A 26,576-nucleotide genomic window follows, 5' to 3' on the forward strand; every position below is an offset into this window, starting at 1 on the left:
TGCCACCTTGTCGATTTATGTAGGCCACTGCTGTCGTGTTGTCCGACATCACTCTGACAGCCAATCCTTCCAGGGTCACTTGAAAGGCCAGAAGCGCCTGAAACACCGCTTTCAACTCCAGGCGGTTGATGGACCACTCCGACTCCTCAGGTGTCCATAGACCCTGGGCATGCTTCCCCTTGCAACGTGCGCCCCAGCCCTTCAGGCTGGCATTTGTCACTACTAGACACCAATCAGGGAGCGCCAGCAGCATTCCTCGCCGCAGCATGCTGTCTGAGAGCCACCACTCCATGCTGAGTCGGGCCGCAGGGAGCCAAGAAAGTCTGCATTGATAATCCTGAGAAACTGGAGACCATCTTTGAAGTAGGGAATACTGTAGAGGTCTCAGGTGCGCTCTCGCCCAGGGCACCACTTCCAATGTGGCTGTCATTGATCCCAGCAGCTGGACAATGTCCCAAGCTCGCGGGCGGGGCATCCTCAGGAGCAGACGGACCTGATTCTGAAGCTTGCACCGCCTTAGCTCGGGTAGGTATACATAGCCCGAGTCTGTGTCGAACCTGGCCCCCAAATATTCTAGAGATTGCGAGGGGGTCAGGTGACTTTTGGCCATATTGACGACCCAGCCTAGAGACTGAAGTACTGAGACCACTCTGGCTGTAGCTCGATAGCTCTCTGTTACAGAGTCTGCTCTGATGAGCCAGTCGTCTAGGTACTGGTGAACCCTGATACCTTTTCGCCTGAGAAAAGCAGATACTACCACCATTACCTTCGAAAAGGTTCGGGGAGCTGTGGCGAGGCCAAAAGGCAAGGCCCTGAACTGGAAATGTTTTCCCAACACCGCAAACCTCAGAAACTTCTGGTGCGGGGGCCAAATTGGTATGTGCAAGTAAGCTTCTTTCAGGTCTAGAGACGTGAGAAACTCTCCTGGCTGTACCGCAGCAATGACGGAGCGCAGGGTTTCCATGTGGAAATGCCGCACTCTCAGGGACTTGTTTAATTCTTTTAAGTCCAGAATAGGGCGAAAAGACCCACCTTTTCGCAGCACCACAAAGTAGATGGAGTATCGGTCGTAGCCGTGTTCGGTGGGAGGTACCGGGGACACGGCCCCTAACTGAATCAGACCTTGCAAAGTCTCCTCTACCGCTGCCCGTTTGGCGGCAGAACCGCATCGGGACTCCACAAACACGTCTCTTACTGGGGCATTGAATTCTATTCTGTAGCCATCTCTGATCAGGTCCAGAACCCACTGATCTGAGGAAATATTGGCCCACTCCTCGGCAAAGAGGGAAAGACGTCCTCCTATGACAGGAAGCGAGGAGGGGGCCGGCGCACCATCATTGAGAGGGTCGCCCCTGAACTCCAGGCCTAGAGCCGGTGGCTGCGGAACGCTTGTCCAAGCGAAAGGAGTTCCTCTGCTGAAAAACGGGCACGAGAAGTGAACCCAGCAGAACGCCCCAGGCGGTACCTTCTAGCTTCACGGAAGCGAGGTCTATAAGAGGAGTGGACCGCCTGGCCCTTGGAGGAAGGCCTCGGCCTATCTTCGGGCAAGCGCTGGGGTTTAGGATCTACCAGGCCTTTAACAATTTTTTTTCCAACTCCTCACCAAATAGGAGAAGGCCTTGAAAGGGCAACTTCACCAACCTTTGCTTAGAGGCCATGTCCGCTGCCCAATGTCGTAGCCAAATAAGACGGCGAGCCGCCACTGCTACTGCCATTTGTTTAGCCGAAGCTCTGACAATATCATAAAGGGCATCAGCCAAAAAGGACAAGGCCGACTCCAGCCGCGGAGCCACATCCGAGAAGGGCTCCGCTCCATCTCCGGGCTGTTCCACTGCCTGTTGCAACCACGCCAGGCAGACTCTAGCAGCATAACAACTGCATGCAGACGCCTGAACAGTAGGACCTGCAATTTCAAAGGACCGTTTAAGTGCTGCTTCCAGCCTACGGTCTTGTATATCCTTCAGGGCAACTCCTCCTTCCACAGGGAGGGTAGTTCTCTTTGTCACTGCAGTGACTATGGCATCTACTTTAGGCATTGCAAAGCGAGCCAAATGCTCCTCACGCAGGGGGTATAATTGCCCCATAGCCCTGGAAACTTTCAAAGGTCCCTTGGGGTCAGCCCACTGAGCGGAAATAAGCTCTTGGATGGAGTCATGCAAAGGAAAGGCTCGAGCAGGCTTTTTGGTACTAGCCATCCTAGGATTCACAGAGGAGGCCGTGCCACTGTCAGGCTCTTCAATAGAAAGGACATGTAGGGCATCTGAAATAAGCGCTGGCAGCTCATCACGGTGGAAAATCCTCACTGCGGAGGGATCATCCAGATCCTGTGGTAATTCTGCACCTGACTCTGGCTCCTCAGACCATGAAGGCCTGCCAGAACTCTCTGAATCCTCACAGCCCAACCACAGGGGGGGGGGGGGGGGGAAGGAGGTGCACCACAAAGGGAATTAGCCCTTCTACGCTTTTCTTTATGCCAATTATCAGGGAAAATAGCCTCAGCGGGCAGTCCCAGGCCAGAATCCACCGGGGGGGGGGGGGGGGGGGGGGGGGGAGACAATAGAAGGGGCCTCAGACGACCCTTGAGGGAGAGCTCTTTTCAGCATGTATGCTTTATGCAATAACAACACAAAATCAGGGGAGAAAAACTCGCCCTGGGCACCCAGATCCATTCCGGGGCTAGCTGCTCCCTGAATAGCCTCAATTCGAGGTCCCCCCCCCCCCCCCCCGGGCTCAGGGCTCTCCGTCTCTACGGAGGCCGCGCCATGCGGAGAATTCAAAATGGCGTCCGCTGCCAGCTCTGAGCGGGAAGAATCATCGCTCGCCATGCTCGGGCCGGCTCTTACACCTGTACAACACGATTTACAGAGCCCCGCTGCTGATTTGCGCTTGCCACATCGGGAACAGCGCTTTACATTCTCTGCAGCCATCGCCGAAACGGCGGGAAAATTCAAAATGGCGGTTTCGCACCAAAAACGCCCCAATCGCATGCCCACCCTGGAGGAGTTAGAAAATACTCTTACCTCACCGGACCGAGTATCACAGCTCCGGTCCCATAGAAGAATCAAAGGAAAACCTCTGTTCCATTTTTTTTTTTTTTAACGCTGTGAGGAAAGCAGAGGTAATAAGAACTCCGGAGGCTCAGATGAGTGGGAAAGGCAGGGAAAGGCGAACCAATGTGTCTGCATCCACTAAGTGGGAAAGGGCAGGGAAAAGCAAGCTAATATGTCCACATCCACGGGGGCATGGGTAAGGAAGGGAAAGGGCTAACCATGTGCCTTCAAAGTGAAGCTGCTATAGCCTCTAACACCCCGGCTAACAACTGAAAAGCCAGGAGCCACCCCCAGTCAGATTTTTGATGGAGCTTGAAGAAGCTGCAGCCACCCTGCTTGGGGAGATAGAGAATACTGAAGAGGCAGTGGAGCTGGCTGGCCATGAGGCACTGTGAAAAGTTGAGTGCTCTCTATCTCCCCCTGCTGGTTGATGGACACAACCCATACGTAATGGCTTCATCTGCTTGATGACAAGGAAGGAGGTGATCTGCTGAGGAAGAACTTCTATGATTTGGAGATCCAGCAACAGAAGGTAAGAAAATAAGCAAGAAAATTAGAAGGGAGTAGAGGAATAGCCTAGTGGTTAGTGCAGTGGATTTGATCCTGGGGAACTGAGTTCGATTCCCACTGCAACTCCCTATGACTCTGGGCAAGTCACCTAACCTTCCATTGCCCCTGGTACAAAATAAGTACCTGAATATATGTAAACCGCTTTGAATGTAGTTGCAAAAACCTCAGAAAGGCAGTATATCAAGTCCCATTTCCCTAAATAGGTAAATAAAGGATTAGAGGAGAGCTCCGAAATGGTCTGCCGGCATACAAGGTGTGCTGCACACACTGTCCTTCACCCACTCTGCCCCGTCTCCTTTCTATTTCCAACAGGCTCTTGTGTCCCAACTCCAGCTCTGATGTGGGTTTCTGACGCAAGTTGGACCTGTGGTGAAGTGGCCATGAAGCTCCAACTCTAGTGTGGTTTCCATGAAATAAGTCCCCTATTCAGTGCCTTAAATGTTCTAGGTGCCTAAACATACCCACGCTTAAACGGCCTGCTCAGTTCTTTATGGACATCCCCAGTCGATCTGCTGTCAGCATAACATTTACAGCCTAGAAAACTGAAATAAGACTCTCATCCTCCGCCAGAGGAAATATTGAAGCGTACCTGGCACGTTCTTCTTCCACTTTTTTCTGTGCCTCATCGAGAGCACTTTTCATAACTTTGTACCATTTCCTGAAATCGAACCATGGGGTGTCTAAATAAAAAGAAAAGCATAAATCACATGAGTAGCATGTCTTGTGACACTCCAACACAAAATGTATGGGCACCAACAAAAGAATTCAAGTTTTAACAGTTAATACTGCCAAGCAATTAAGGAGGGTACGGTGAATCATAGTGAATTGCCCTGACTGTCCCTCCCAATAGCCCCCATATCTGCACACCGTCCACTTTGAAGGCCCACCCAAGTCAAAATCCCTTCACCTAAAAGTCCCCCCAAATAGCAAAGGACCCCCTCCTCCCAGGCCAACCTTGAAAATCCCTGGGGTCCAATAGGGTCGGGTAGGAGCAATCCCCCAGTAGCTCCTGCCCTTGCCAGCACTGGGCTCCAAATGGCACCAGTGACCACTAGCAGTAGTCTTGGACTACTACTGCTGGGGTCAAATTGCTGTATAAAAGCCTTTTGCCCTTATACAGTAGCTTGACCCCTTATTGATAGTACTATGAGAGTACCACTAGAGGATGCTGATGGCATTTTGAACCCAACACCTGCAAGGGCAGAAGCAACGGGAGACTGTTTCTGCTCAACCCCACTAGATCCAGGGAATATTTCAAAGGAGGCCATGGGGGGGGGGGGGTGCTGAAGGGGAGGGCCTTTGCTGATTGAGGGGACTTCTGGGTGGGGAAATTTGTGTTAGGAGCATCTTGATTGGGGGGGGGGGGGGCTTTGGGATGAGTGCAGTTCACTGTGACTTTACCAAGTCCCTTTAAAGTATGACTGGGACTATGAGGCTGTGGTTTTGAAGCCTGAAGCTTCTGGGATGGAAGATGCCTGCTTTTCGCTGGGAATATTTTTCCTGGCACAATGGGTTCACCAGAAGCTGCATTATTAAATGTACAATTAATACCTCTATGGCATTTTAAATTTTTCAACACAGTCGTTTTAAAGTATGTAATAATCTTGACTTCAGATTTCCGGTGTGTTTATTAATTTTTTGCTTCATAAACTTCACCTCTCCGCTGTACTTTAGTTATAACAGCGGGAATCCTCATTAGTCAAGATTAATAGTTTTTACTTATTCACTTTTTTTCTTATTCATTCCTTTTTAATATCACTCAGTTTTACACTTATCTTCCAGGCTTTCTCTCTGGTTTGCTCTACAATGCGCTTCTGTTTCGTAACTTCTTCATCTGGAGCTAAACCTTTCTCATGCCCTGCAATTAAACACCTTTAATCAATGTCTGACTGTGTTTACTTCTTCTTATTTTATATTGTGTATAACATCACATGTACTCACAGTTATCTCATTTCTCTGTTCGACTTTTCCATCTCTCAGCTAGAGGATATCTCAAAAAATGGCGCCGATCAGCTGATTTTATTTTTTTTATATCTTTATTAATAAATTCAATTTTCACTACAAAGTGTAAATATGCAATCGGCATTATTTTACAAATGAAATTCAAAATACAATTAAGTAATAGAAAAAAAAAATTCTTAACAGCCTATTTGTCCACAAGCAAAGAAATTAGGTTCCAAGAATTCAAAAATCTAAGAGAAATTTAAGAAAATTTTAGCGGTTGCTACCTCAGGTTGCCGACCCTAGCCTGCTTTTTAGGGATGGCATACAACATTCACATCGGCTCTAGCATCAAGGAATTCTTTAAACTGTTTTGGGTCTACAAACTGAAACTGTTTACCCTCAAGCAATACATTACAAATACAAGGAAATCGTAATACAAAGTTTACTCCCAGTGCCAACGCTCTAGGGCGCTGCTCCAAAAAAGCCCTGCGCCTTACTTGTGTGGGCCTCGAAAGATCTGGAAAAATTCGAACCTTTGAGCCCAAAAACAAGTTTTCTAAGTGTCTTAAGGAAAGTCTTAAAACAGCATTGCGATCAGGCTCCAGTACAAAAGTGACCAGCATAGTTGACCTCTGTGTAATTATTTCCAGTGAACTTTCCAGGAAGGAAGGAAGATTCATTCCATCCCCCACTACTGGGGGGTTTCCATCAGTCCCCTTCGGGTTCCAGATATAGTAGGCCCGTGTAATGGGAGGTAGTGAGTCTTTATCCATTCCAAGAACGTCAACCATATATTTTTTCACCATTTCCATAGGAGGAATTAAAGGAGATTTGGGGAAATTTAGAAACCTAAGGTTAAGTTTCCTAACCTGGTTCTCCAGGTATTCCATTCGCTTGTGCATGAAATTATTATCTTTAACCAATGCAGTTTCCAAATTCCCCATTTCTTGAAGCTCAGTATTCACTTTATCTAATTTCAAGGATTGCTGTGCAGTCACTTGCGCTTGGAGCAACGCAGCTTCAGACAAAACTTTAATATCACCAGTGTTTTCTTTCAATGTGTTCTGCATAGAGACCTGAATGCCATAAACCATGTCCCACAGAGGCATATTTTCAAAGCACTTAGCCTTCCAAAGTTCCATAGAAACCTATGGAACTTTGGAAGGCTAAGTGCTTTGAAAATATGCCTCATTGTGACTCAAGTGTCACTATTGCTGGTCTAACCACGCCACTAGAGACTGGGAGAGATTGAGGTTGAGCCTCAGCTCGAGATAATTTTGAAACAATGTCTTGAGGCAATACCTGTAAAGCTGATTGAATTAGCTGCTTTCGTTCATGAGATCCACTCTCTGTAGCTGCAGACCTTCCCTCGAGCAGGTTCAGTTGAACCGCTTCGGCTTCCGTCGCTGTTCGGGCTGCAAACAACTCTCTCCCAGGCTGAGGCGGAGCAATACGATCCACAGGGCTCAGGGAAACCCCGTTAGGACTCTCAATCGACGGCGATGCGTCGAAAGTTGCAGTAGGGGTCGAGGTTCCCCGAGGACCTGGTTGTTGCTTTGAAAATTGCAAGGTCGTCTGCTTCAATGTTGGAATGGTCTCAGGAACCGAGGGATGTTCCTTAACCTTTCCCATCCGCTTCCCCATCCAGAAAAACGAGGCGGCAAAAGCACCAACGGAGCTGAAAACCTAAGCTACCTCAGGAGCAAACACAGGTGCGTCCGCTTACAGCGCCATCTTGGAACCACATCCGCTCCGATCAGCTGATTTTATTACATCAGACGCCCTACTGGCTCTTCTTTCTCTAAGCCTATCAAAATTCAAGGACCTTCCCCTTCCCTCACTCTTGTGCTCCTCCTTTTCACAAATATTATAAGAAAACTTTCCACTCTATTTTGTTGTTCAATCCCGTTGGACTTAAGGCATCCAATCTATATATCCAACGTTGTTCCTTTTGCAACAATTTTCTATTCCTATCGCCTCCTCGTATGGATAAGGGGACATGATCAATTACTACACATTTATAATCCATGAATGAATGACCCCTTTCTAAACTATGTTGTACCAGGGGAGCTTCCAGTTTTTTAAATTTTAAATTATGATTGTGATCACTCATTCTTACTTTCAATGCTCTTCCCCACGTATATTTTCTGACAAGGGCAGTTCAATATATAAACCACATATGTTGATTCACAATTTGTGTTATATCTTAAATCATACTGTCTCTCGTCTGTTGGATTCTTAAACTTTTCGGTGGTCTTCATTAATTTACAATATTTACATTTTCCGCACTCTGTGTGTCCAGGGATACTTATATCTCCCAGATCTTCACTTTTTTCTTGTAATAATTCCTTAAGATTTTGGTTACGTGTGTACGCTACTCTAAGATTTTTATTGCTAAATGCTGGATGCATTTGCATTAGTTGCCAATGTTTTTTTATACTTTTGGCAACTTGGTTGTTATTATGTGTGTAGCGTAGCACACATGTTTGAATATCTATTTCACTTTTTTCTTCCTTCTTCTTAGATAATAATTCTCTATGGTTAAATTTTGCTCTTCTATATGCTTTTTTGATTGTTTCCTCTGGATAACCTCTTTGAACAAATGTTTCTTTCAACTTTTTTGCCTGTTCCTTAAAGTTTTTGTATCTTTGCAGATTCTTCTGTATCGAATAATTGAGCTATTGGTAAACTTTCTTTCGTTTTTTTCGGATGATTACTTGAAAAGTGTAAGAGCGTATTGCGATCAGTGGATTTAACATATACTTTAGTGTATAGCTTATTCTGTTGCTTCAAAATCTGAATATCTAAAAGTTTATTTGAGTATCTGACGCTTGCATAGTAAACGGATGTTTTCATCTCTATCATTTAGCCAGTTTTAAAATTTACTCAATTCTTCTACAGATCCTTCCCATAATGCAAACACGTCGTTGATAAATCTATACCATCTTCTGATGTTATTTTTCCATGGATTTTGAGCTATCCATTTGTTTTCAAAATCCATCATATAGAGGTTTGCAACTAAAGGTGCACACGTTACACCCATTGCAACACCTTTTTGTTGTTGGTAAAATGTTCCATTGAATATAAAGAAATTATTAGATAAAGCTATTTCTGTTATTCTTACTAAAAAATCCATCGGGACTTGATGTGGTCGCTGTCTCTTCATCAAATTTTGTTCTACAATCCTTAAACACTCCGCTTGCGGCAATGATGTATACAAAGAGACTACATCAAAAGTCACCATTATAGTTGACTCGTTAATGTCCTGTATTTCTTCTATATTATTTAAAAATGAGTGCTATCTTGTATGTAGGACTCACTACTTTTTACTATTGGTTGCAAAAACCAATCCACATACTGTGATAGTGGTTCTAAGACTGAATTTTTTGTGCGTTCTTATAGATCTTGGGAACCGTGTAGAATATTGGTACTATTGGATGACTTTTATTCAAAAATGACACCTCTTTTTTGGTAAGAAAGCCCGCCTCTATCCCTTCCGATACTATATCCTTAATAAGGTTTTGTAAATCTTCTGTAGGGTCATGTAGAAGTTTCTTATACGTTTGGGTATCAGATAACTGATTTAAAATTTCCGTATCATAGTAGTCTTTATCTAATATCACCAAACCTCCTCCTTTATCGGCTCTTCTTATTATTATCTCTTTATCTTCTTGGAGGGTTCTTAACGCTCTTCTCCTCTCCTTTAGATAGATTATGGTGTATTTTTTGTTTTTTACAAGCTCTTTTCACTTCGTCCAGGACCACTGTTTTAAATGCTTTTACTAAAGGATCCAATTGTCCTGGAGGGTTCCATGAAGATTTATTCTTTTTAATCGCTCTATCTAAAATTTCCTCTTTACCGTGAAAAAATATTTTTAAATTCAAACTCCTGATAAATCGTTCTAAGTCTATTTGAAATTGAAAAAAATCAAATGGTTTAGAGGGTACAAAAGACAACCCTTTTTGTAATAAATCTAGTTCTTCCGTTGTTAACACCCTTTTTGACAAATTGAATATTATTTGCTCCACCGGTCTTGTGATCGTGTTGACGGTCGATTCGATGGGGCTTCTCTGTAAGCCCGACCTCTTGATCTTCTTCTGTCTAAAAAACCTCCTCGGGGCTGTAGTTCTTCTCCTGAACTTGAAGACGATGAAGAATTTGATTCAAATTGGACTCCTTTGTTCCCTTTCTTTTTCCTTTCTTGTTGTTCTTCTGTAATATACATCCATCTATAAACTCTATTTGTTTCATAGTTGATTGCATCTCTTTTACATTTTTTTGATTTTTGTTTTTGCAACAAATCTCGAAATTTATCTATATTGTTCTTAATTTCTATATGTTGTTTCTCAAATGATTCAGCATCTACTTTTGTTTTCCATTGTTGTATTTCTTCATTTATTCTTATTTGCATCCCACTTAACTCTTTTTTGCTCCGCTCAATTATCAATAACATAAGGTCCAAGGAACAACGATTAAGGATTCTATTCCATTTGTTTAAAAACTCATCATCTCGTTTGAATATTTGAGGTCCCACAGAAAAATGAGATAACTGTGAGTACATGAGATGTTATACACAATATAAAATAAGAAGAAGTAAACACAGCCAGACATTGATTAAAGGTGTTTAATTACAGGGCATGAGAAAGGTTTAGCTCCAGATGAAGAAGTTACGAAACAGAAGCGCACTGTAGAGCAAACCAGAGACAAAGCCTGGAAGATAAGATAAGTGTAAAACTGAGTGATATTAAAAAGGAATGAATAAGAAAAAAAGTGAATAAGTAAAAACTATTAATCTTGACTAATGAGGATTCCCGCTGTTATAACAAAAGTACAGCGGAGAGGTGAAGTTTATGAAGCAAAAAATTAATAAACACACCGGAAATCTGAAGTCAAGATTATTACATACTTTAAAACGACTGTGTTGAAAAATTTAAAGTGCCATAGAGGTAGTAATTGATAGCATCGATTCTAAGGAGCACTTGTGTTGAAGTGTAATTTATATTATTAAATGTACATAAAGCGAATGCTACATACCTGTAGAAGGTATTCTCCGAGGACAGCAGGCTGATTGTTCTCACTGATGGGTGACGTCCACGGCAGCCCCTCCAATCGGAATCTTCACTAGCAAAGTCCTTTGCTAGCCCTCGCGCACCCGCGCGCACCGCGCATGTGCGGCCGTCTTCCCGCCCGAAACCGGCTCGAGCCGGCCAGTCTCGTATGTAGCAAAAGAGAAACAAGGGAAGACTCAACTCCAAAGGGGAGGCGGGCGGGTTTGTGAGAACAATCAGCCTGCTGTCCTCAGAGAATACCTTCTACAGGTATGTAGCATTCGCTTTCTCCGAGGACAAGCAGGCTGCTTGTTCTCACTGATGGGGTATCCCTAGCCCCCCGGCTCACTCAAAACAACAACCATGGTCAATTGGGCCTCGCAACGGCGAGGACATAACTGAGATTGACCTAAAAAATTTACCAACTAACTGAGAGTGCAGCCTGGAACAGAACAAACAGGGCCCTCGGGGGGTGGAGTTGGATCCTAAAGCCCAAACAGGTTCTGAAGAACTGACTGCCCGAACCGACTGTCGCGTCGGGTATCCTGCTGCAGGCAGTAATGAGATGTGAATGTGTGGACAGATGACCACGTCGCAGCTTTGCAAATTTCTTCAATAGAGGCTGACTTCAAGTGGGCTACCGACGCAGCCATGGCTCTAACATTATGAGCCGTGACATGACCCTCAAGAGCCAGCCCCGCCTGGGCGTAAGTGAAGGAAATGCAATCTGCTAGCCAATTGGATATGGTGCGTTTCCCCACAGCCACTCCCCTCCTATTGGGATCAAAAGAAACAAACAATTGGGCGGACTGTCTGTTGGGCTGTATCCGCTCCAGGTAGAAGGCCAATGCTCTCTTGCAGTCCAATGTGTGCACCTGACGTTCAGCAGGGCAGGAATGAGGACGGGGAAAGAATGTTGGCAAGACAATTGACTGGTTCAGATGGAACTCCGACACGACCTTTGGCAAGAACTTAGGGTGAGTGCGGAGGACTACTCTGTTATGATGAAATTTGGTGTAAGGGGCCTGGGCTACCAGGGCCTGAAGCTCACTGACTCTACGAGCTGAAGTAACTGCCACCAAGAAAATGACCTTCCAGGTCAAGTACTTCAGATGGCAAGAATTCAGTGGCTCAAAAGGAGGTTTCATCAGCTGGGTGAGAACGACATTGAGATCCCATGACACTGTAGGAGGCTTGACAGGGGGCTTTGACAAAAGCAAACCTCTCATGAAGCGAACAACTAAAGGCTGTCCCGAGATCGGCTTACCTTCCACTTGGTAATGGTATGCACTGATTGCACTAAGGTGAACCCTTACAGAGTTAGTCTTGAGACCAGACTCAGACAAGTGCAGAAGGTATTCAAGCAGGGTCTGTGTAGGACAAGAGCGAGGATCTAGGGCCTTGCTGTCACACCAGACGGCAAACCTCCTCCATAGAAAAAAGTAACTCCTCTTAGTGGAATCTTTCCTGGAAGCAAGCAAGATGCGGGAGACACCCTCTGACAGACCCAAAGAGGCAAAGTCTACGCTCTCAACATCCAGGCCGTGAGAGCCAGGGACCGGAGGCTGGGATGCAGAAGAGCCCCTTCGTCCTGCGTGATGAGGGTCGGAAAACACTCCAATCTCCACGGTTCTTCGGAGGATAACTCCAGAAGAAGAGGGAACCAGATCTGACGCGGCCAAAAAGGAGCAATCAGAATCATGGTGCCTCGGTCTTGCTTGAGTTTCAACAAAGTCTTCCCCACCAGAGGAATGGGAGGATAAGCATACAGCAGGCCCTCCCCCCAATCCAGGAGGAAGGCATCCGATGCCAGTCTGCCGTGCGCCTGAAGCCTGGAACAGAACTGAGGGACTTTGTGGTTGGCTCGAGATGCGAAGAGATCCACCAAGGGGGTGCCCCACGCTTGGAAGATCTGGCGCACCACTCGGGAGTTGAGCGACCACTCGTGAGGTTGCATAATCCTGCTCAACCTGTCGGCCAGACTGTTGTTTACGCCTGCCAGATATGTGGCTTGGAGCACCATGCCGTGACGGCGAGCCCAGAGCCACATGCTGACAACTTCCTGACACAGGGGGTGAGATCCGGTGCCCCCCTGCTTGTTGACATAATACATGGCAACCTGGTTGTCTGTCTGAATTTGGATAATTTGGTGGGACAGCCGATCTCTGAAAGCCTTCAGAGCGTTCCAGATCGCTCGCAACTCCAGAAGATTGATCTGTAGATCTCGTTCCTGGAGGGACCAGCTTCCTTGGGTGTGAAGCCCATCGACATGAGCTCCCCAACCCAGGAGAGACGCATCCGTGGTCAGCACTTTTTGTGGCTGAGGAATTTGGAAAGGACGTCCCAGAGTCAAATTGGACCAAATCGTCCACCAATACAGGGATTCGAGAAAACTCGTGGACAGGTGGATCACGTCTTCTAGATCCCCAGCGGCCTGAAACCACTGGGAAGCTAGGGTCCATTGAGCAGATCTCATGTGAAGGCGGGCCATGGGAGTCACATGAACTGTGGAGGCCATGTGGCCCAGCAATCTCAACATCTGCCGAGCTGTGATCTGCTGGGACGCTCGCACCCGCGAGACGAGGGACAACAAGTTGTTGGCTCTCGCCTCTGGGAGATAGGCGCGAGCCGTCCGAGAATCCAGCAGAGCTCCTATGAATTCGAGTCTCTGCGCTGGGAGAAGATGGGACTTTGGGTAATTTATCACAAACCCCAGTAGCTCCAGGAGGCGAATAGTCATCTGCATGGACTGCAGGGCTCCTGCCTCGGACGTGTTCTTCACCAGCCAATCGTCGAGATGTGGGAACACGTGCACCCCAGCCTGCGAAGTGCTGCTGCTACTACAGCCAAGCACTTTGTGAACACCCTGGGCGCAGAGGCGAGCCCAAAGGGTAGCACACAGTACTGGAAGTGACGTGTGCCCAGCTGAAATCGCAGATACTGTCTGTGAGCTGGCAGTATCGGGATGTGCGTGTAGGCGTCCTTCAAGTCCAGAGAGCATATCCAATCGTTTTCCTGAATCATGGGAAGAAGGGTGCCCAGGGAAAGCATCCTGAACTTTTCATTTGACCAGATATTTGTTCAGGGCCCTTAGGTCTAGGATGGGACGCATCCCCCCTGTTTTCTTTTCCACAAGGAAGTACCTGGAATAGAATCCCAGCCCTTCTTGCCCGGATGGCACGGGCTCGACCGCATTGGCGCTGAGAAGGGCGGAGAGTTCCTCTGCAAGTACCTGCTTGTGCTGGAAGCTGTAAGACTGAGCTCCCGGTGGACAATTTGGAGGTTTTGAGGCCAAATTGAGGGTGTATCCTTGCCGGACTATTTGGAGAACCCACTGGTCGGAGGTTATGAGAGGCCACCTTTGGTGAAAAGCTTTCAACCTCCCTCCGACTGGCAGGTCGCCCCGGCACTGACACTTGTATGGCGGCTATGCTCTGCTGGAGCAAGTCAAAAGCTCGCCCCTTGCTTTTGCTGGGGAGCCGAGGGGCCTTGCTGAGTCGCACGCTGCTGACGAGAGCGAGCGCGCTGGGGCTTAGCCTGGGCCGCAGGCTGTCGAGAAGGAGGATTGTACCTACGCTTGCCAGAAGAGTAGGGAACAGTCTTCCTTCCCCCGAAAAATCGTCTACCTGTAGAGGTAGAAGCTGAAGGCTGCCGGCGGGAGAACTTGTCGAATGCGGTGTCCCGCTGGTGGAGCTGCTCTACCACCTGCTCGACTTTTTCTCCAAAAATGTTATCCGCACGGCAAGGCGAGTCCGCAATCCGCTGCTGGATTCTATTCTCCAGGTCGGAGGCACGCAGCCATGAGAGCCTGCGCATCACCACACCTTGAGCAGCGGCCCTGGACGCAACATCAAAGGTGTCATACACCCCTCTGGCCAGGAATTTTCTGCACGCCTTCAGCTGCCTGACCACCTCCTGAAAAGGCTTGGCCTGCTCGGGGGGGAGAGCATCAACCAAGCCCGCCAACTGCCGCACATTGTTCCGCATGTGTATGCTCGTGTAGAGCTGGTAAGACTGGATATTGGCCACGAGCATAGAGGAATGGTAGGCCTTCCTCCCAAAGGAGTCCAAGGTTCTAGAGTCCTTGCCCGGGAGCGCCGAAGCATGCTCCCTAGAACTCTTGGCCTTCTTTAGGGCCAGATCCACAACTCCAGAATCATGAGGCAACTGAGTGCGCATCAGATCTGGGTCCCCATGGATCCGGTACTGGGACTCGATCTTCTTGGGGATGTGGGGATTAGTTAAGGGTTTCGTCCAGTTCGCAAGCAATGTCTTTTTCAGGACATGGTGCAAGGGAACAGTGGACGCTTCCTTAGGTGGAGAAGGATAGTCCAGGAGCTCAAACATTTCAGCCCTGGGCTCGTCCTCCACAACCACCGGGAAGGAGATGGCCGTAGACATCTCCCGGACAAAGGAAGCAAAAGACAGACTCTCAGGAGGAGAAAGCTGTCTTTCAGGAGAGGGAGTAGGATCGGAAGGAAGACCCTCAGACTCCTCGTCAGAGAAATATCTGGGGTCTTCTTCCTCCTCCCATGAGGCCTCACCCTCGGTGTCAGACACAAGTTCACGGACCTGTGCCTGCAACCGTGCCCGACTCGACTCCGTGGAGCCACGTCCACGATGGGGGCATCGAGAGGTAGACTCCCTCGCCCGCATCGGCGAAGCTCCCTCCGCCGACGTAGTCGGGGAGCCTTCCTGGGAGGCGACGGCAGCCGGTACCGCACGCGGTACTGACGCCGGAGACCTCACCGCGGGCGATGGCCCAGCAGGCGCCACGCTCGACGGTACCGGTGGCGCAAGCACCGCCGGTACCGGAGGGGTAGGTGCAACAGCTCTCCCAGAATATCTAGGGAGAACGGCCCGGAGGCTCTCGTTCAGAGCGGCTGCAGAGAAAGGCATGGAGGTCGCTGCATGCGTCGACGTCAGAAACCTGTTCCGGGCGAGGGAGGCGTTCCGGGCTGTCCAGAGTGGAGCGCATCGACACCTCCTGAACAGAGGGTGAGCGGTCCTCTCGGTGCCGATGCCTGCGGGTGCCGACTCTCTCGGCGACCCAGAGCTCTCGGTGCCGACGCGGGGAGGAGACCGGTGTCGATGCTTCTTCGACTTCTCCGAAGCATGTCACCGGAGCTCCCCGGCACCGACGAGGAGGACGTAGAATCCAGCCGTCGCTTCCTCGGGGCCGAGGCCGAAGGAGGTCGGTCTCGGGGGGCTGTACCGCAGGAGCCCTCAGGGTAGGGGAGACCCACCCGAAGGCTCACCGGCCACCAGCAGGGGAATGGACAGCCCTCCCCTGCACTCCTGACGCTGCACCACCGTCCGACGACATCAGTAGACGAGGTCCCGGTACCACCGACGTCAATGCAGCTATCCGATGTCTCGGCGCCGATGCAGAGGGCCGATGCCTCGATGCACTGGCGGCCGAGGATGAAGGTCTGGACGCTGATGACGTCGATGCACTCGATGACCCCGGTGCCGATGCCGACGAAGAGCCCGAGAACAAAACGTTCCACTGGGCCAATCTCGCTACCTGAGTCCGCCTTTGTAACAGGGAACACAGACTACAGTTCTGAGGACGGTGCTCGGCCCCCAGACACTGAAGACACGAAGAGTGCCTATCAGTGAGCGAGATTACCCGGGCGCACTGGGTGCACTTCTTGAAGCCGCTGGAAGGCTTCGATGTCATGGGCGGAAAAATCACGCCGGCGAAATCAAAATCCGAAATGACGAATTTGAGCACCAAACTTTAAGGGAGAAAAATCTCGACCGAGGCCGAAAAGAGGCCTACCCCGACGACGAAAGAAAACTTACCGGGGCAAAGACTGGAAATACGGGAAGGGGCAAACGAAACCCAAGGGGGTTTTCGGAGCACTTTCCGAACGAAGTTAGAACTTTTCCGAAGAAAAAACACGTCGATTTATACAAAGGACGCGCGAGGTCGACTCTCCGGGGCTCGACACGGCAAAAACACAGCCGTACCGAGTGCGGACGAAAGAAGACTGGCCGGCTCGAGCCGGTTTCGGGCGGGAAGACGGCCGCGCATGCGCGGTGCGCGCGGGCGCGCGAGGGCTAGCAAAGGACTTTGCTAGTGAAGATTCCGATTGGAGGGGCTGCCGTGGACGTCACCCATCAGTGAGAACAAGCAGCCTGCTTGTCCTCGGAGAATAAGAGCTATTTTGCATTTTTTGCATATCATTAGTATGTAACCCTGTTGTACACCACCTTGGGTAAATCTCTTAATAAAAGTTAATAAATCCAACAATAAAACCCATGGTAACAAACTACTGTGCATTTAGATAATATAACTACCTTAGTACTAATGAAGATGGTAAATAATAATGTTGGCAGTAGTTAATACGTAGTTTAAATACTTTTCAGTAGGAATCAAAAACGTTTAACCCCCAAAAAAGTAGTTGGTAGCTGCCAGTAGTTAAACTGTATTCAAGTGTTAATTACTAAACAGTTAACTACATTTAGTTAATAACAACAAAAATCTCCAGTTGTGTTTTTTTAGGTCTTCTGCACTGCATGCTTACTGACAGAAACACCCAAGCTAGTACAGTTCTCTTGTGATATACCACTTTGGTTCTGGAGCAAGTGATTGGATAAAATAATAAACTGTACTGTGACTGGATCAAGGAGGCTGGATAAAACAGGAGACGAAGTGAGACTAGTCTTTGTATGTCAGGAAGTATTTTTTTTCACGGAGAAAAGGTCGTGGGATGCATGGACTGCCCTCCCGCGGAAGGTGGTGGAAATGAAACAGTAACGGAATTCAAACAGCATGGGATAACATAAAGGAATCCTGTTCAGAAGGAATGGATCCTCAGGAGCTTAGCCGAGATTGGGTGGCAGAGCCGGTGGTGGGAGGCGGGGCTGTGGTTGGGAGGCGTGGGATAGTGCTGAGCAGACTTATACGGTCTGTGCCAGAGCCGGTGGTGGGAAGCGGGACTGGTGGTTGGGAGGCAGGGATAGTGCTGGGCAGACTTATACGGTCTGTGCCAGAGCAGGTGGTGGGAGGCGGGGATGATGGTTGGGAGGCGGGGTTGGTGGTTGGGAGGCGGGGATAGTGCTGGGCAGACTTATACGGTCTATGCCCTGAAGAGGACAGGTACAAATCAAAGTAGGGTATACACAAAAAGTAGCACATATGACTTTATCTTGTTGGGCAGACTGAATGGACCGTGCAGGTCTTTTTCTGCCATCATCTACTATGTTACTATGTATGAGATGAAGCCAGTAGGCGGAGCTTGCCACAGTTTTAGTACACCCAAAACAATAGCAAACACTACTGAAAACAGCAAAAGATTATTAGAAATAAAGGACTGCCTATGCGTGGTCCATCTGTAACAAGTCTAAAGCTGTTTCAGTTGGATAGGCAGTGCCTTAAAAGGTGGAAGAGAAAAGATTTTTTGTTTTCACTTATTGGACAGCTTTTTAACTTATTTGAAAGCTTCCCATATGTAGATATAAATATAATAAAACAACAACTGAATATCACTAGAACAGCTTAAATTATTGTAGCTAAAAGAAACAGCAATTATAAACTCTGTATTTTGTGCTCTTTTTTCTACATTGTTCTATACAAATTTCAGTGAGGATATCCTCAACACAGAAAAAACACATTGTCTCATCATCTCATCCCAATACAATACATTCAAACCCATAAACATTAACACCCCAGGTTACACCCTCCCTATCTCAGACAGCCTGAAAATTCTCAGAGTAACAATCAACCGGAACGTCTCACTACAGAACCAAGCAAAATCCACCATAAAGAAAATGTTTTACTCAATGTGGAAACTCAAACGCATGAAACCATTCTTCCCGAGGGAAATATTTCGCAACCTGATACAATCAATAGTACTAAGCCACACAGACTATTGCAATGGAATTTATGCAGGATGCAAAGAACAAATCATAAAGAAACTTCAGACCGCCCAAAACACAGCAGCCAGGCTTATATTTGGAAAAATGCATTTTGAAAGCGCCAAACCCCTCCAAGAAAAACTGCACTGGCTCTCAATCAAAGAACGTATTGCTTTCAAAATCTGCACAATAGTTCATAAAATTATTTACAGCGAAGCCCCGGGATACATGACAGACCTCATAGACCTGCCACCCAGAAACAATACAAGATCAGCACGATCATACCTAAATCTCCATTACCCAAGCACCAAAGGACTCAAATACAAATCAACGTACGCATCCAGCTTTCCCTATTTAAGTGCACAACTATATAATGCACTGCCAAAAGTAGTAAAAACTACGCTCGACCACCTAAATTTCCGAAAAGTACTAAAAACAAACCTGTTCAGAAAGGCATACCCCACCGACCCAACATAAAAACCTGGGTACCTGCGACGCAACAAAACCAAAGACCATAATGGACATATCCTAACTCTTCTTCTTCCTCCTCTCTAAGTTCCCCCAATGTATTTACTATACATGAACCTTATTCTACCACAATATCACCTTGTATTTGTTCATACCGGAAATGGCAGACGCAGTTATGGTACTATGTAAGCCACATTAAGCCTGCAAATAAGTGGGAAAATGAGGGATACAAATGTAACAAATAATAATAATTAATTGTTGTTGTTATCTGCCTCGGGAAGCCTGATGGAATATATTGAAATTAAATGGAAGTAGAATTAAACTCGCCTTTCATTGGGGCACATGGAATCACATCTTCATCTGTTTTGCAGAAGTTTACCGATACACAAACGGATTATTCTACTTTGAACATGTTTCACAGACAAGTGGCTTTATATATCAAAAAAAAATTTTTTTTTGTTTCATGCAGATGTCTTATTTAAACATAACTAAATGGGTTATAAACCCCTAATGCAGTCCATTGGTTTTCTTATATATTGTTCTTATGGTGACTTATATTGTGCCAAAACTGAAAACACTTACAGTGGTGGAAATAAGTATTTGATCCCTTGCTGATTTTGTAAGTTTGCCCACTGACAAAGACATGAGCAGCCCATAATTGAAGGGTAGGTTATTGGTAACAGTGAGAGATAGCACATCACAAATTAAATCCGGAAAATCACATTGTGGAAAGTATATGAATTTATTTGCATTCTGCAGAGGGAAATAAGTATTTGATCCCCCACCAACCAGTAAGAGATCTGGCCCCTACAGACCAGGTAGATGCTCCAAATCAACTCGTTACCTGCATGACAGACAGCTGTCGGCAATGGTCACCTGTATGAAAGACACCTGTCCACAGACTCAGTGAATCAGTCAGACTCTAACCTCTACAAAATGGCCAAGAGCAAGGAGCTGTCTAAGGATGTCAGGGACAAGATCATACACCTGCACAAGGCTGGAATGGGCTACAAAACCATCAGTAAGACGCTGGGCGAGAAGGAGACAACTGTTGGTGCCATAGTAAGAAAATGGAAGAAGTACAAAATGACTGTCAATCGACAAAGATCTGGGGCTCCACGCAAAATCTCACCTCGTGGGGTATCCTTGATCATGAGGAAGGTTAGAAATCAGCCTACAACTACAAGGGGGGAACTTGTCAATGATCTCAAGGCAGCTGGGACCACTGTCACCACGAAAACCATTGGTAACACATTACGACATAACGGATTGCAATCCTGCAGTGCCCGCAAGGTCCCCCTGCTCCGGAAGGCACATGTGACGGCCCGTCTGAAGTTTGCCAGTGAACACCTGGATGATGCCGAGAGTGATTGGGAGAAGGTGCTGTGGTCAGATGAGACAAAAATTGAGCTCTTTGGCATGAACTCAACTCGCCGTGTTTGGAGGAAGAGAAATGCTGCCTATGACCCAAAGAACACCGTCCCCACTGTCAAGCATGGAGGTGGAAATGTTATGTTTTGGGGGTGTTTCTCTGCTAAGGGCACAGGACTACTTCACCGCATCAATGGGAGAATGGATGGGGCCATGTACCGTACAATTCTGAGTGACAACCTCCTTCCCTCCGCCAGGGCCTTAAAAATGGGTCGTGGCTGGGTCTTCCAGCACGACAATGACCCAAAACATACAGCCAAGGCAACAAAGGAGTGGCTCAGGAAGAAGCACATTAGAGTCATGGAGTGGCCTAGCCAGTCACCAGACCTTAATCCCATTGAAAACTTATGGAGGGAGCTGAAGCTGCGAGTTGCCAAGCGACAGCCCAGAACTCTTAATGATTTAGAGATGATCTGCAAAGAGGAGTGGACCAAAATTCCTCTTGACATGTGTGCAAACCTCATCATCAACTACAGAAGACGTCTGACCGCTGTGCTTGCCAACAAGGGTTTTGCCACCAAGTATTAGGTCTTGTTTGCCAGAGGGATTAAATACTTATTTCCCTCTGCAGAATGCAAATAAATTCATATACTTTCCACAATGTGATTTTCCGGATTTAATTTATGATGTGCTATCTCTCACTGTTACCAATAACCTACCCTTCAATTATGGGCTGCTCATGTCTTTGTCAGTGGGCAAACTTACAAAATCAGCAAGGGATCAAATACTTATTTCCACCACTGTATCTCTATCTGGTTGATAATAAAAGGAATTCATTGTGAACACTATCCACCCTAAAAGGTTGTTTAGTGGCTGCACATGAGGAATTGTGATATTAAATAAATAAATGTATGTGTCCCTAGTCATGTATTCAAAGTTTAAGAACATAAGAGTAGCCATACTAGGTCAGACCAACGGTCCATCTAGCCCAGTATCCTGTTTTCCAAACAGTGGCCAAGCCAGGTCACAAGTACCGGACAGAAACCCAAATTGTGGCAACACTCCATTCAACAAATCCCAGGGCAAACAGTTGCTTCCCATATCTGTCTCAATAGCAGACTATGGACTTTTCACATCACAGGTTCTCCTACAATCCTCCGATAACATCCTCCAGGGGTTATTGAAAAGGAGTGGCCATGGATGAGGACTACAACTAAGGATTAATGAACCACAGTGAACCAAGAGGGTGTATCCTGTGTTTCCAAGTTGCTGTTTTTTCCTCACCTATTTGGTCATACTCATTCATTATCAAATAGAAAGGTCCCAGGTTGTACTGCAGTTTCTATAGGTAGACGTTGTCCACGTCTTATGATATACCCTCCGTGTTTTTTCTCCTTACAGGAGTCTTTTACGCTGTGGTTGTTATCGGAGGATAGTAGGAGAAACTGTGATGTGAAATCCATTAAAAGTGAGACCTGGTTCTAAAGGTCACTTGGATATCTGAGATTTCAATTATTAAATTTCATTAAATTGAGGTGGACACTTTACCTATATGAAATATATATAAGCCTTTATTCCTATATTGAGTTTCTATTATACGAGCTCTCTAACGCTCATTATATTTATATAGTTTGAACCCCCTATACTATACCTTTCTCTTGGACTTTTACAACCTAAGTGTATGACCCTGCATTTTTTTAGCATTAAATCTGAGTTGCCAATTGTTGGACCATTCTACAAGCTTCTCCAGATCCTTCCATATGCTATCCACGCCCTCCACGATGTCTACCCTATTACAAAGTTTGGTATCATCTGCAAAGAGACAAACCTTACCAGACAGTCCTTCTATAATATCACTCACAAAGATGTTAAAAAGAGCCAGCCCAAGGACCTATCCATGTAGTACACCACTGAATATATCCTTTTCCTCGGCGCAAACTCTATTTACCACTACCCTCTGTCTCCTTCCACTTAACCAGTTTTTAACCAAGTCAGTCACTTTAGTGCTGAATTATTTAGGCTGAATATATCCCTCCCAATATGGTGGTTCACCCACCAATAGCTAGAAAGAAATAAATCGCCCAAGGCTGCATCAGTTAGGAAATTAATTAGATACCTTATTTCTTATCAAGTATTAGTATAATTATCAGATCAGTGATATCTCACTGGGGGTATGGAACACTGCTATACAAAAGTACTGCTGCATGTGAGACTCCAAAGAATATATAAGGAATCAAATACTTTTATTTATTATTCTCCAAGTAGAAGTACAATTAATTGCTTATGAGAGAACAGTACCACAGCTACACATAGGTGTTCTCTGGGTCTGAGTCTCTAATGTTTTATTTAGGGTCTTTTTCGCCCTCACCCCAAATTACCAGCTAAAGCCAATTTGCAGATATAAAAGACTCAAGGCTACTTTTGAGAAAGCAATAGGATTTATTTTTTATAAGTAAGACAATTCTTTTATTATTACTTGCCAATGCAGATACAATTGATTGGTTTCTCATGGGAGAGCAGCCCTGCTTGCACAAAGGTACTGGCTGTGACTGTCTCTCTATTGAAGTACGACGTACACTCATTTTTATATGTCCATTCAGGATACAGGTAATATGACAGTAAACACACCTTACTGGATCTATGCTAATATAATGGTTAACACTGATTGGCTATTATAATAATGTGGTTAGTATTTACTGGAAAAGCTAATAATGGACTAGCTCTTCCTGGAAGACTAAGAGGGGCATAATCGAATGTGAACGCCCACCTCCATGGGAGTCTATCTCCGAGAATGGGTACATGAAGGGGCGGAACAGACCGTATTTTTGAAAAAGATGGGCGTTTTCAGCGATAATGGAAACCGAAGGCGCCCATCTCAAAAACGAACAAATCCAAGGCATTTGGTTATGGGAGGGGCCAGGATTCGTAGTGCACTGGTCCCCCTCACATGCCAGGACACCAACCGGGCACCCTAGGGGGCACTTGTAACAATTAAAAAAAAAAAAAAAAAAGTAAAATACCTCTCAAGTCCATAGCTCCCTTCCCTTGGGTGCTGAGCCCCCCAAATCCCTCCCAAAACCCACTGCCCACAACTCTACACCATTACCACAGCACTTATGGCTGAAGGGGGCACCTAGATGTGGGTACAGTGGGTTTTGGGGGCGGTTTGGAGCGTTCCCATTTACCAGCACAAGTGTAACAGGTAGGGGGGGTGGGCCTGGGTCCACCTGGCTGAAGTCCACTGCACCCACTAACAACTGCTCCAGGGACCTGCATACTGCTGTCATGGAGCTGGGTATGGCATTTGAGGCTGGCATACAGGCTGGCCAAAAAAGTTGTTAAAGTTTTTTTTTTTTGGTGGGAGGGGGTTAGTGACCACTGGGGAAGTCTGGGGTGGTCATCCCCGATTCCCTCCGGTGGTCATGTGGTCATTTAGGGCACTTTTTTGGGACTTGTTCGTGAAAAAAAAGGGTCCCAAAAAAGTGACCTAAATTCTCGCCAAAAACGCCAATTTGTTTTCGATTATTGGCTGAAGGCTCCCATCTGTGCTTGGCCAATAAACACGCCCCAGTGCCGCCTTCAACACGCCTCTGACACGCCCCCGTCAACTTTGTCAGTTCCCGCGACAGATTGCAGTTGGAGGCGCCCAAAATCGGCTTTCGATTATACCGATTTGGGCGCCCACGGGAGAAAGGCGCCCATCTCCCGATTTGGGTCGGAATATGGGCGCTTTCTCTTTCGAAAATGAGCTGGCAAGTCATCTTCCTGAGGAGTTATCTTGTTCTATTTTTCACTAAAACATGTGACCACAATGTTGCTAAACGATGTTACTCCGTTTTTCCACCAACGCTCGTTCCTCATTCTGCTGCATGAGAGTGTCACAACAGATCATGAGTTCTGCAGTCACACTGGAGTTCAGGTTAGAATCGTGAAGCGCTGCGTACGACTGGTAGCGCTATAGAAATGATTTGTAGTAGTAGTAGTCATGGGTCTGTAAGGTTTTCCCTCATTTTAGATCCTGAACCAAAGTCAGGCCTTGAATCAAAGCTCTTAGCTATGATGATAATATACAGTGCCCATACTGAGGGTATTCAGTTTATTTATCAGTCGCCTGTGCCTTTCAAGAAATTCAGTTAATCATTTAACGTATTAGTGGAACATAACCACAGAGGAATGGTATGGTCATATTTTTAATATGGTAATACTAGGGCCCAACTAAAGAACTGGTTATTTTGAACTAGTCTTCACTGGACCAAACTTGCTTTCCTTGTGTCATCACTATCCAGCGGGTAGGCAGTGTCTTATAAGGTGGAGGATAAAGGATTTCTTTTTTACATTTATATCACACATTATCCCAAGCAAAGTCTGGTTCAATGTGGCTTACATTTGAAAATACAGTGAGACAGAATAATAGAATTCAGTTATATCATGGGAGTAAATAAATGGATATATTTGAAACATTTAACAAAATTGAGATTAGCATATATACCCAACTGAGAATTTAAAAGTTTGTCCTTTAATGATGCCACATGTTCAGAAATCATAGCCATAAGTATAGGCAGTTATTCAAAGATTATCATATTATCACATGCACACACCAGAACAGACATACATACACACATTACAAAAGTAAACAACAACTTCTACAAAGTACACCTAAAACTTTGTTATTTTCTTATTTCCATCTTCCAAAATTTCAGACAGCAAATGTATAGATCAGCAGGATCCAAAGCACTCCAAAACAAGTGAATGTATTTTATTTTTATTTATTGGGATTTATTAACCACCTTTATGAAGAGAATCACCCAAGGCGGTGTGTACAGCATGTACAGTTTAACATAAAACTTACAATTTTGTTAACAGCATAACAGTAGTAAAATGAACACGAATAAACATAAATACAATAAAAGAGGTAAAATTGAAAACAGTAAATTGAAACTCAATAATAGAACTACCGTGAAACAGTAGAGAAAATATACACATTTAACAGAACTGGAATTCAAATACCAGAGATATAATACAATGCTAGCATAATACTAATGATACACCTAATAAGTATGCATTAGAACATTCAACTAACATGAGGCCAGAGATTTTCTACAATATGGCTTACCATATAGCTGAGGGACCAAGAGCTGATATATGATGGGAACAAGATGCGTGGTACAGAGTCAATTGGGATAATTTGGTGGTTAGTTAAACTCAAGGCAAGTTCGATAGTTAAGCAAGAGATGAGGAACTAATCTAAGTTATAGTGTGTGTAGCAAGCTAGTCTAGATGTGGAATGAGAGAAGAGCCAGGCTTTCACCTGCTTTCTGAAGTAGAGGTAGTCTTGAGTTATATGTAGCCCCTCTGGGAGTAAACTCCAGAGCATAGGAGCTACTCTTGAGAAGGCTGCCTCGCGGGTATCATATTGTGCAATTTCTTTTGACAAAGGTACAGATCCTATAATGTGTACATGTTGCTATAACATTTTGTGAGCCACATTGAGCCTACAAATAGGTGGGAAAATGTGGGATACAAGTGTAGCACATAAATAAAAAATAAATAAAAATAGTGATGATCCTTGAGATGACCTCAGAGGTAACATAGTAGATGACGGCAGAAAAAGACCTGCACGGTCCATCCAGTCTGCCCAACAAGATGAACTCGTGTATTCCTTACCTTGATTTGTACCTGTCTTTTTCAGGGCACAGACCGTGTAAGTCTGCCCAGCACTATTCTCCGCCTCCCAACCACCAGTCCCGCCTCCCACCACCGGATCTGGCACAGACCGTATAAGTCTGCCCACCACTATCTTCGTCTCCCAACCACCAACCCCTCTTCCCCCCATCGGCTCCGCCACCCAATTTCGGCTAAGCTTCTGAGGATCCATTCCTTCTGCACAGGATTCCTTTATGTACAGTGGGGGAAATAAGTATTTGATCCCTTGCTGATTTTGTAAGTTTGCCCACTGACAAAGACATGAGCAGCCCATAATTGAAGGGTAGGTTATTGGTAACAGTGAGAGATAGCACATCACAAATTAAATCCGGAAAATCACATTGTGGAAAGTATATGAATTTATTTGCATTCTGCAGAGGGAAATAAGTATTTAATCCCTCTGGCAAACAAGACCTAATACTTGGTGGCAAAACCCTTGTTGGCAAGCACAGCGGTCAGACGTCTTCTGTAGTTGATGATGAGGTTTGCACACGTAAGGAGGAATTTTGGTCCACTCCTCTTTGCAGATCATCTCTAAATCATTAAGAGTTCTGG

At 46.0% G+C, this 26,576-nt stretch overlaps 1 protein-coding gene across 3 annotated transcripts in view; it reads right to left on the minus strand.

Moving 5' to 3' along the window:
* Positions 1-26,576, minus strand: part of TAF1B (TATA-box binding protein associated factor, RNA polymerase I subunit B) — a 385,284-nt gene that overhangs the window by 60,683 nt on the left and 298,025 nt on the right. For all 3 annotated transcript variants that reach the window (XM_030198879.1, XM_030198880.1, XM_030198881.1), the window contains exon 12: positions 4,210-4,300. In XM_030198879.1, the coding sequence (XP_030054739.1) occupies positions 4,210-4,300 (91 nt within the window). The remainder of the gene's footprint in view (positions 1-4,209; positions 4,301-26,576) is intronic.

Source organism: Microcaecilia unicolor, chromosome 3, assembly GCF_901765095.1.
Source record: "Microcaecilia unicolor chromosome 3, aMicUni1.1, whole genome shotgun sequence".
In the NCBI taxonomy this organism is placed as follows: Eukaryota; Metazoa; Chordata; class Amphibia; order Gymnophiona; family Siphonopidae; genus Microcaecilia; species Microcaecilia unicolor.